General features: G+C 43.8%; 1 protein-coding gene across 3 annotated transcripts in view; it reads left to right on the top strand.

Moving 5' to 3' along the window:
- LOC141108189 (carboxyl-terminal PDZ ligand of neuronal nitric oxide synthase protein-like) overlaps positions 1–12251 on the top strand; it is a 194406-nt gene that overhangs the window by 164979 nt on the left and 17176 nt on the right. For all 3 annotated transcript variants that reach the window (XM_073599525.1, XM_073599524.1, XM_073599523.1), the window contains 2 exons: positions 3158–3323; positions 6153–6450. In XM_073599525.1, the coding sequence (XP_073455626.1) occupies positions 3158–3323; positions 6153–6450 (464 nt within the window). The remainder of the gene's footprint in view (positions 1–3157; positions 3324–6152; positions 6451–12251) is intronic.

Raw genomic sequence — 12251 nt, 5'->3', positions numbered from 1 at the left:
TTATGGTTCAAAGGATATGGTTTCACCCTTACCTGTTAGGGAACCCTACTAGATCTGTGAGTTCTTCTTGGACTTGCAACCTGATTTGCCACCTAGTCTTCTGTTTGCATGATCTCAAAATTGTACACGGTGGATGTTAAGGTCTCTTCTGTTGCAATTTTCAGGCACACAGTCCTTCAGGCAGTGATTTGAGCTGCAGGCAGTCACCAGTTATATGGTTTTTGTGGGCCTGTTAGTTCTTTTTCCGTTTTCCATCCCTATTTGGACTGCTTTTCAACATCACAACTGTCTATGAATTCCTGAGCCCCTCAATGAACACTTAAGAAAATTAGATTTTTGTATACACTGTAAAATCAGTTTCTTGTAGTACACATAGTTCCCACCGCTCTGTCGGAGGGGTTAGGCGTGCTAAGGCATGCTGGGAGTAGGATAAGTTATTCCATACTGGCTCTTTTTTTTTGTTTGCTCGTGTCCAAATCATTCTGTAGATGGCAGTATAAGACTCTGAATTCCTGTGTCCCTCAATGACCTACAAAAAATAGATTTTACAGTAAGTACAAAAATCCAGTTTTTGCTAGCTTATATCAGATGTCAGTTCAATAAATTTGCTTATTTAACTGCACTGAAGGTATATTTCCCTTAACGTTGCAGTCGCTGTCCTAATCATAGAGGATTGGAGTTTGGCAGCTCTGCTATTGGCAGGTCACATGTACCCCAAGCATATAATATATTATACAACTTCATATATTCAGTTTGTACCTCTCATAGCTGTTCTGTGACATTGATCAGTTTGTGAGCGCTGTCTCCCCCTGCTGACGCTCTGTTTTTACTGCAGTGTTCAGAATAGTTGCATGCAAGGAGATTGGTTGTGTTGGGTGAGACAAAGATAGGGAGGAGAAGGTTCTGTCATAGATGGCTCAGAGCCAGGAATGAATAATTAAACAGCACAAACATTTAGAATCCCTCATGGCAGGCAGGTTTGACCTGGTGCTGTACATCTCTCCAATCTCTGTCTGCTATACATGTCTCCTGTGAAAGCAGCAGTGAAGATAATGGTGAGTGAAATTGTCTTCCCCTTATCCTGTGCAAACTTTGCCAAGCCAGTGATCACATATTCCATGTTGTGCTGTTTTGTAGTCTGTGGACAGGGACTTTGTTTTTATTGTCATTTCCCTAAATCATTATGTAAAATCTACTTGTTTCCCCCTTCGTGCCAACTAATATGGGAGCTATGGATTCATGCTGGGAGGTGTAGGGGGATCCCCACTGATTGCCACGTTTACCGAATTACCACCCAGGCACCAGTTAGGCCTGTTTCACGTGGGCCTAGCTTGCAACTTGCGATCCGTAGTGGATTGTGTTGTCAGCAGTGACTGGCCCATGGCTAACATGTAATTGGGAGGGAATATGCCAGCCCTTAAAGTGGATGTAAACCTGAAATTTTTTTTTTTTTTCTACTGTAGAGTATAAGATTTCCTATCATTTGAGCCCAGTCTTGCCACAAAGAGTTAATCCAGCTCTGAGCAATCCTCTTTTACTGTTCAATGAGATAAAACTTGACAGAGAAAAACTTTGTCAAATCCTCCCCCTTGCTGTGAGTGACAGGTGATTTACATATCTCGTGCACTAGCCTAAGACATGCATTATTTTTTAATTCCCTCCCCCCACTTCTTTCTTCAGCAGCTCTGCAAGGATTGGCTGTTCCACACCTCAGCATGATTTGGCATGCTGAAGTCATGTGGTTACTTTCCTGTCTTTTCACTGGATGTTAGAGATCATAGCAGAAGTTCAGTGTAAGAAATACACAGGAGAAAATGAATATTGACAAGGGGAGTGTAGAGGTGGGCGGGGAGTCTACTGACATCACGACTCCACCCACCGAGCTCCAGACAACAGACCCGCCCACAGAATATGCAGTTTTTCAGGTCTAATAACAGACAGAGGGGAGACATTTGACAGGTAAAGATACATGCAGGAGGAATGTATATCCTTATAGATAACCCCTATGGCAGTAGTTTAGAAAGGATGACATTGGGTTTACATCCACTTTAAAGAGAAAATCACATTGAAATCTCTCTTCATGGGGCTGCAACTTCATACATTGATTGCGGTTGCAGGGCAGTTCCCATTCACTTGTGTAGGGCATGGGGGCAGGTGGTAACGCCTGCCAGATGCGACATGCCCAATTTTTTTCCCCTTGCCGCAAGAATGTGTATAGGGCTGTCTGGGGGGCCATTGCCTGGTTTTAGACATACAGCTGGAGTGACATTAAATAAAAAAAAAAAAAAGAAAAAGAAAAAGAAACATGCCTCAACCATTTTTTTTGCTGCCTGATGTGATTGGGACCTTTAAAAACCTTGTACTGAGACAAATACAGGGGCAGACATTGCTGATCTGTTGAAGATGCTAATTGTCTAGTCAGCCAGGCAGTTTGTTTAAATAATTATCTGCCTTTTCTTTGACTGCATTCCAACAAGTACCATATCCTTTGAATCAGTGACAGCCAGGCAGTGTACTGCATTGTACACTGCCTGGTATTCTTTTAACACGTTTCCTTGAAACAATCAGGATGATCGGTGTACTACTACATTTGTCCAGGGCATTAGGCTGGCCAATTCTTTTACCTTCAACTATGTAGTGCAAGGGCCTTCCTGATTGCATACAAATAGAAAGCGTTTAGGTTTGACCTCATATTATAAGGTTTTGGTAAATCTAAAGGCATATTGAATAAGAGTATTGTATGTATAATGTATGGCCAGCCTTAGTGACCACCCAGAGACACTTACCTATCATAGCATGAGTCCTCTCACTGTAGTCGCTCTCTGGTCTCAAGGAGATTGCTGCCTTGTCATTCAGTGATGCCTCCCACAGAATATTTCAGCACTAACATTCTTAAAGTCTAACTTAATATTTTCCACAAGATTCTTATGTTTTTGCTGGCTCTAATTGAAGTGACTGGGCTGTACACATTTAAAGAGCTGTGTGGTGAGAAATAGAATTAAAGTGAATAAAATATGTGGAAAGAGAAGACTTAGGGGTGCAAGAATGGCGTGAACTGTAAACACCTATAAAGTTTTGTCTTCTACCATTCTTCTCCCCTCTTTCTTGTCAGACTTTCTAGATTTAACTTATTCAGAGTTCTCTTTGTGAATTTCAGGTGCAGCTCCTGAAGGACCAGCTTGCAGCAGAGACAGTTGCACGTATTGAATCTCAGTCCCGAGTTCGCCAGCTACTACTAACCAATCGTGACTTGTTACAGCACATCACGCTGTTGGTGAAACAACTGAAGGAGTTGGAAATGAGATCCGACCTGAAGTTTTCTGGTAAGGGTCAGCAGAGTGTAATGTTGGAGAAGAGGAGGAGTTTAATACGTTTAATGATCAGTGGCGGAACAAGGTCATCCAGTGCTCAGGGTGAAGATGCCAAATTGCACCCCAAGGGGTGCTGGGTGACTCTGAGGGCTAGTTTACACGATTGTTCTCACTCTGAAGTATGATCCATAGTGGATTGCATTTCAGAGGGCATTTGACAGGCAGTGGGAAGGCGTTGTGTTACCTGCACACTGTCTGTATTAACCCGTAAAAGCCAGCACCACCACTTGAACTGTGTGCATTGCACACTGTTGCAAAGCAGCCTCCTTGAGTTGAATAGGTTGCATCAGCGGGTGGTACTGCCTGCCGATTGCAGCAGGGGTATTCTTTAAAAGGTTCTTGAACACCAGGGGCTAGAATGATCGGCCGATCACAGGACCACTGTGATTGACTGTCACAGTGGTCACATGATTGGTAGCCAGTTCTGCCAGCATCCGATCATTAGCTGGAACCCCCTTACGCCAGGGTCCCCAGAGTCAGCTCCCCCCACCCCCTTCTGACATCAGTGTCCCCAGAGTAGTCGTGCCCCCCGTCATCTGACATCAGGGTCCCTAGAGTCACCCCCTCCCCCCTTACCCCCACATCAGAGTCCCCCCCCCCCCATCTGACATCTGGGTACCCAGATTCACCCCCCCCATCTGACATCAGGGTCCCCAGAGTCGTTGCCATCCCCCATCTGACATCAGGGTCCCCAGAGTCATCCTTCCCTTACATGAGGGTCCTCAGAGTCCCCATTTCCCCCCTCCCCTTTCATCCATGTTCCCAGAGACCCTCCGCTAACATTAGGGTCCCCAAAGACCCTCCCCTAACATCAGGGTCCCCAGAACCACGCCCCTTATATTAGGATCTCCAGAGGCACCCCTCCGCCCCATCAGGGTCCCCAGAGAGACCCCCCCGGGGTGGTCCTAGCAAGCAACTACTATCACAGCAGCTGGTGGGAGGTGGCGCTGCAGCGGTGGCTGTTAAAAAACACGATGCTGTCCTGCCTTTTCTGCTGCCCACATTACACTGCTGCTGGGGGGAGGAGAGAGCAGAATGCTTCCTCCAGCAGCTATCGCAGCCCTGCACTGTGCTTGGTTCTGAATGACAGGAGTGACGCCAACGTAGCTCTTGTCATTTAGAAAAAGAATTAGATACAGGTGGGACTTTATATGAGCTCTTGTCATTTAGGTGGCTGGAGAGCAGAGCGCTCATCGGCTCAGTGCCCCTTCTCTGCATAGTGCCACTATGCCCAGGGCACATGCCCCGTCTGCTCACCCCTTGTCCTGGCCCTGCGAATGATGGATATGATCATGCAGCTAGGCAGGGTTGCACTTATCTGATGCCCCATCCCTGACACTTCCAGAGAGAGAGCAGAAATTTGAAGTTAGAAAATCTCTTTTTAAATACATTTTGTAACTGTGTGTAATTTACTGTACTAGTTCAGCGTGTCAGGTATTAAGCTCCTATTTCTGAAATGTCATTGACTTGGAAGCTGTACATATAATTGACTCTGGTGACATCAGGTGTAATAAGACTGACACATCATGCTTAAAATTGTACTGGAATTAAAGCAAACAGGTGCACTTTTAAACGTGTATTTAAAGGTGCACTCCACCAAAGCTTGACAACACCTTGAGCAAACAAGGAGCTTGCCACTCAACCAGTTACATCCAATCACAGCGTTACTGCACCAATCACCCCACTGCCTTATGTCTGTGATCTGCCGATCTGGGAACCCTGGCTTGTGGTGCAGGAGAATGCCTAAACACAGCCACTGCAGGTCATTTTATGTATTGAATTGTCCATTCTAAAATGTTCCTCACAGCTAACAATCGCATCTGCCTTGGAAGACTAAGCCCTGGTTCACATTGCCGCCGTTTTGACATGTCAAATCGCATGTCAAATCTGCGGCAATGGTACTGTCCTAATCGGTGCGACGCTTCATTTGCGGCGCCACGCCTATTTCAAAAAGTAGTTTCTATACTACTTTTTGCGATTTCAGGGTGCGATGTCCATTGACATCTGTGCAGAAACGCGTACAGATGTCTGTGAAATCGCCGCCAAAATCGGAAATGAGATGCGGGAGTGAAATCGTGCGAGTTCAGCTGAACTCGCATGACTTCATTTCCGCAGCTCAGTGTGAACCAGGGCTGAATCTGAGAAGTAAGAGAACGCACTGGGGACAATTTATTAAAACTGGGGCACGCTGATTACTTTGCACAGCTGCACCAGATTCTATCAGCTTGTTCAATTAAGCTTTGACAACCTAGAAGCTGGTTACTATGCACAGCTGCACCAGATTCTGTGTGCACTAGTTTTAGTAAATCTCCCCCACAGACTCCAGAAGCACATCACCCACCCCCTCCATTAGGCTGTTTCAGAAATTTGGATGCCATGGGGATTTAGAGAACTCAGATTAGGGTGAACTGAGTGATTTAGCACAGTTGCAGTGTTTCCTGGATGTTTACACTCTTTCCCATGTGTCACATAGAGTATACGTCATTCTTTCAAAATATAATTGTTTCGCTTTTAATAAATTAACAAATGTCTTTACAATTACAAAATGGTAAAGGAATAACACAAAGGCAGGGCCTGTTCACAAGAGCTTTCGATCTGAAGGATAGGACCATATGGATGTTGGCAAAAGGGAAATGTTGGTATAAGACATACAGACAACAGAGGATAGCCGTTTGGATGCTGTCTAAAGTCAGCAGCCCCAGCGTCTAGCTCCTGAGTTTATGAGTTACTTAAAATATGAATGAATCTGGTTTACATTTTTTCATTTTCTGTCTCTCACAGGCAATAATCACTCATTGCATAATTTGGCCATTGCCCAGTCGCTTTCACTGAACCTCAAGAACCTATACAGCCTGGAAATAAACCTTCCCGCCACCTCCACACCAGCCCCGTTGCAAAACAACTCTGCTACCACATATGCCATGAATGTAAACAACATGGGTGATTCTTACCTCAATCTTATCAATCTGAAGAAGGAAAATGACCCCACAAGGAGCACCGATGAGAAGGAGGTGGCCAGTCGGAAGGTGGAAGGGTCAGAGGTCACTGAGGTTACTGCAGACCAAACTGAAGAAGACAAGTAAGTGAAAATGAGCACCAATTGTGCACTACAGTTTTATGTACCCTGTGTGTTGTCATCACAGCAGCTTCCAATTAGCTTAGAGAAACTGTGGGCTTTTATTTAATAACAAAAAGCAATGATGTGCTAAATTGCATTAGCAGATAACCAATCATAAATCGTCTTTAACTTATTTGGTTGCCGAGGGTTACTGCACTGTGTATATAACTATTTTTGTATCATCTACTCTATATCCTTCTTACAAAATCCTTTGTTGGTAATGACAGCTTCAAGACTCCTCCTGTATGGAGAAACTAGTCATATGTGTTGATCAGGAGTGATTTTTGCCCATTCTTTCACACAAACGGTCTTCAAATCTTGAAGGTTCCATGGGCCTCTTCTATGAACTCTGATCTGTAGTTCTTTCCATAGATTTTCTATTGGATTCAAGTCAGGTGATTGGCTGGGTCATTCTAGCAGCTTTATTTTCTTTCTTTCAAATGCATGGAGTGTTTCCTTGGCTTTGTGTTTGGGATCATCGTCTTGCTGAAACCCTCGTTTCATCTTTATCATCCTAGTAGATGGCAGCAGATTTTTATCAAGAATGTTTTGGTATATTTTTCCATTCAGTCTTCCTTCAGGAGCACCTGGTTGTGGCCGCTTTATGGTGAAATGAAGCTCTTTCCACTTCCGGATTATGGCCCCAACAGTGCTCACTGGAACATTCAGAAGTTTAGAAATTCTTCTGTAACCAATGCCATTAGTATGTTTTGCAACAACAAGGTTTCGAAGGCCTTGAGAGAGCTTTTTGCTTTTACCCATCATGAGATGTTTATTGTTTGACACCTTGGTAATGAGACACCTTTTTATAGGCTATCAGTTCAGACTGACCCAGCTGATATTAATTTGCACTGACAAGGGGCAGGATTGCTTTCTAATTACTGATAGATTTCAGCTGGTTTCTTGGCTTTCCGTGCCTTTTTTGCACCTCCCTTTTTCATGTGTTCAATACCTTTTCCCTGTGTCAATCCATTTTATTACACATAACTTAATTTCTGAACTTATTTGTTTTGGTTTCTTTGTACGTAAGGATTAGATGGGTTGTTACCAACATGTGGTGACAATTTCATGTCAATGGCACCTTTAGAAATATATTTACCTAGAAAAATGGTGATGTGTTCAATACTTATTTTACCCGATGTGTGTGTATATATACAGTATCTCTCACAAAATGTAAAGTAGTGAGCATACAGCTTGCATAACAGTGTAAATTTGCTGTCCCCTCAAAACAACTCAACACACAGCCATTAATGTCTAAACGGCTGGCAACAAAAGTGAGTACACCCCTAAGCGAAAATGTCCAAATTGGGCACAAAGTGTCAATATTTTGTGTGACCACCATTATTTTCCAGCACTGCCTTAACCCCTTGGGCACGGAGTCCTCCAGGGCTGCACAGGTTGCCACTGGAGTCCTCTTCCACTCCTCCATGACGACATCACAAAGCTGGTGGATGTTAGAGACCTTGTGCTCCTCCACCTTCCATTTGAGGATGCCCCACAGATCAATAGGGTTTAGGGCTGGAGACATGCTTGGCCAGTCCTTCACCTTTAACCTCAGCTTCTTTAGCAAGGCAGTGGCCGTCTTGGAGGTGTGTTTGGGGTCGTTATCATGTTGGAAAACTCTCCTGCGGCCCAGTCTCTGAAGGGAGGGGATCATGCTCTGCTTCAGTATGTCACAGTACATGTTGGCATTCATGGTTCTCTCAATGAACTGTAACTCCCCAGTGACGGCAGCACTCATGCAGTCCGAGACCCTGACACTCCCACCACCATGCTTGACTGTAGGCAAGACACACTTGTCTTTTTACTCCTCACCTGGTTGCCGCCACACATGCTTGACACCATATGAACCAAATAAGTTTATCTTGGTCTCATCAGACCACAGGACATGGTTCCAGTAATCCATGTCCTTAATCTGCTTGTCTTCAGCAAAGTGTTTGCGGGCTTGTGCATCATCTTTAGAAGAGGCTTCCTTCTCGGATGACAGCCATGCAGACCAATTTAATGCAGTGTGCAGCGTATGGGCTGAGCACTGACAGGCTGACCCCCCACCCCTTCAACCTCTGCAGCAATGCTGGCAGCACTCATACATCTATTTCCCAAAGACAACCTCTGGATATGAAGCTGAGCACGTGCACTCAACTTCTTTGGTTGACCATGGTGAGGCCTGTTCTGAGTGGCACCTGTCCTGTTAAACCACTATATGGTCTTGGCCACCGCTCTGCAGCTCAGTTTCAGGGTCTTGGCAATCTTCTTATAGCCTAGGCCAGCTTTATGTAGAGCAACAATTCTTTTTTTCAGATCCTCAGCGAGTTCTTTGCCATGAGGTGCCATGTTGAACTTCCAGTGACCAGTATAAGAGAGTGAGAGTGATAACACCAAATTTAGCACACCTGCTCCCTATTCACACCTGAGACCTTGTAACACTAATGAGTCACATGACAGCGGGGAGGGAAAATGGCTAATTGGGCCCAATTTGGACATTTTCACTTTTGTTGCCAGTGGTTTAGAATTGTACAGTGGAAAACATGGACCGATGCTAGATGCAAATATTTCTTTTTACTTGAAAATTCCAATCATACAAAACTTGAAAGTGCAGACGTGCAAGCTACTGTAGAGTATCGAGCGAAAATAAATATTTGCATCTAGCATCGGTCCATGTTTTCTTCTTTATTGATTTATGGTGGAAGATTGGGAGTCCACCTTGACAGTGCTGTGATCTGACTAAAGGATTAAGAAGAGAAGGTAACCCACCTGAAGTTTGAATATAAATATATATATATATATATATATATATTATATTGCAGCCATTTGCTAAAATCATTTAAGTTCATTTTTTCCCTCATTAATGTACACACAGCACCCCATATTAACAGAAAAACACAGAATTGTTGACATTTTTTGCGGAATTATTAAAAAAGAAAAACTGAAATATCACATGGTCCTAAGTATTCAGACCCTTTGCTGTGACACTCATATATTTAACTCAGGTGCTGTCCATTTCTTCTGATCATCCTTGAGATGGTTCTACACCTTCATTTGAGTCCAGCTGTGTTTGATTATACTGATTGGACTTGATTAGGAAAGCCACACACCTGTCTTTATAAGACCTTACAGCTCACAGTGCATGTCAGAGCAAATGAGAATCATGAGGTCAAAGGAACTGCCTGAAGATCTCAGAGACAGAATTGTGGCAAGGCACAGATCTGGCCAAGGTTACAAAAAAATTCTGCTGCACTTCCTAAGAGCACAGTGGCCTCCATAATCCTTAAATGGAAGACATTTGGGATGACCAGAACCCTTCCTAGAGCTGGCCATCTGGCCAAACTGAGCTATCGGGGGAGAAGAGCCTTGGTGAGAGAGGTATAGAAGAACCCAAAGATCACTGTGGCTGAGCTCCAGAGATGCAGTCGGGAGATGGGAGAAAGTTGTAGAAAGTCAACCATCACTGCAGCCCTCCACCAGTCGGAGCTTTATGGCAGAGTGGCCCGACGGAAGCCTCTCCTCAGTGCAAGACACATGAAAGCCCGCATGGAGTTTGCTAAAAAACACCTGAAGGACTCCAAGATGGTGAGAAATAAGATTCTCTGGTCTGATGAGACCAGGATAGAACTTTTTGGCCTTAATTCTAAGCGGTATGTGTGGAGAAAACCAGGCACTGCTCATCACCTGTCCAATACAGTCCCAACAGTGAAGCATGGTGGTGGCAGCATCATGCTGTGAGGGTGTTTTTCAGCTGCAGGGACAGGAGAACTGGTTGCAATCGAGGGAAAGATGAATGCGGCCAAGTACAGGGATATCCTGGACAAAAAACCTTCTCCAGAGTGCTCAGGACCTCAGACTGGGCCGAAGGTTTACCTCCCAACGAGACAATGACCCTAAGCACACTGCTAAAATAACAAAGGAGTGGCTTCACAACAACTCCATGACTGTTCTTGAATGGCCCAGCCAGAGCCCTGACTTAAACCCAATTGAGCATCTCTGGAGAGATCTAAAAATGGCTGTACATCAACGTTTACCATCCAACTTGACAGAACTGGAGAGGATCTGCAAGGAGGAATGGCAGAGGATCTCCAAATCCAGGTGTGAAAAACGTGTTGCATCTTTCCCAAAAAGACTCATGGCTGTATTAGATCAGAAGGGTGCTTCTACTGAATACTGAGAAAAGGGTCTGAATACTTAGAACCATGTGATATTTCAGTTTTTCTTTTTTAATAAATCTGCAAAAATGTCAACAATTCTGTGTTTTTCTGTTAATATGGGGTGCTGTGTGTACATTAATGAGGAAAAAAATGAACTTAAATGATTTTAGCAAATGGCTGCAATATAACAAAGAGTGAAAATTTTAAGGGGGTCTGAATACTTTCCGTCCCTACTGTATATATGTATACACAGTACTGTGCAAAAGTCTTAGGCAGGTGTGAAAAAACCGCTGTAAATTAAGAATGCTTTGCGAAATAGAAGTGTTAATAGTTTTAGTTTATTTTTTATCAATGATCAAAAGGGTAAGTAAATGGACAAGAGAAATCCAAATCAAATCAATATTTGGTGTGACCACCCTTTGCCTTCAAAACAGCTTCAATGCTTCTAGGTACACTTTCACACAGTTATTGAAGGAACTCGGAGGTTGAAAAAGTCCATCAAGTCCAACCTATTTGTGTGATTTTATGTTAGTATTACATTGTACATCCCTGTATGTTGTGGTCGTTCAGGTGTTTATCTAATAGTTTTTTAAATTTATCGATGCTCCCCGCTGAAACCACTGCCTGTGGAAGAGAATTCCACATCCTAACCGCTCTTACAGTAAAGAACCCTCTATGCAGTTTAAGATTAAACTGCTTTTCTTCTCATTTTAGTGACTGGCCACGTGTCTTATTGAATTCCCTTTCGGGGAAAAGTTTTATCCCTATTGTGGGGTCAACTGTACGGTATTTGTACAGTACATTGAAATCATATCCCCTCTCAAGCGTTTCCTCTCCAGAGAGAACAAGTTCAGTGCTCGTAACCTTTCCTCATAACTAAGATCCTCCAGTCCCTTTATTAGTTTTGTTGCCCTTCTCTGGACTCTCTCCAGTTCCAGCACATCTTTCCTGAGGACTGGTGCCCAGAACTGGACAGCATACTCCAGGTGCGGCTAGACCAGAGTCTTGTAGAGTGGGAGAATTATCGTTTTATCTCTGGAGTTAATGCATGCCAATATTTTGTTTGCTTTGCTTGCAGCAGCTTGGCATTGCATGCAATTGCTGAGCCTGTCATCTACTAGGACCCCCAGGTCCTTTTCCATCCTAGATTCCCCCAGAGGTTCTCCCCTAGTGAGTAGATTGCATTCATATTTTTGCCACCCAAATGCATTATTTTACATTTTTCTACATTAAACCTCATTTTCCATGTAGTTGCACACTCCAATAATTTGTTCAAATCTTCTTGCAAGGTTTCTACATCCTGCGGAGAAGTTATTACCCTGGTTAGCTTAGTATAGTCCGCAAATACAGAGATTAAGCTGTTTATCCCATCTTCCAGGTCGTTTATGAATAAATGAAATAGGATTGGTCCCAGGACTGGACCCTGGGGGATCCCACTTTCCACCCTGGACCATTCCGAGTACTCCCCATTTATCACTGCCCTCTGAACTTGCCCCTGTAGCCACTTTTCAATCCATGTACTCCCCCTATGGTCCATGCCAACAGACTTTACATTGTACAGTAAACGTTTATGTTTATGGGGAACTGTATCAAATGCTTTTGCAAAATCCAGATACACCA

Source organism: Aquarana catesbeiana, linkage group LG09, assembly GCF_042186555.1.
Source record: "Aquarana catesbeiana isolate 2022-GZ linkage group LG09, ASM4218655v1, whole genome shotgun sequence".
NCBI lineage: Eukaryota > Metazoa > Chordata > Amphibia > Anura > Ranidae > Aquarana > Aquarana catesbeiana.
The sequence above is the reverse complement of the archived record's forward strand: the minus strand, read 5'-3'. Positions and strand labels throughout refer to the sequence as shown.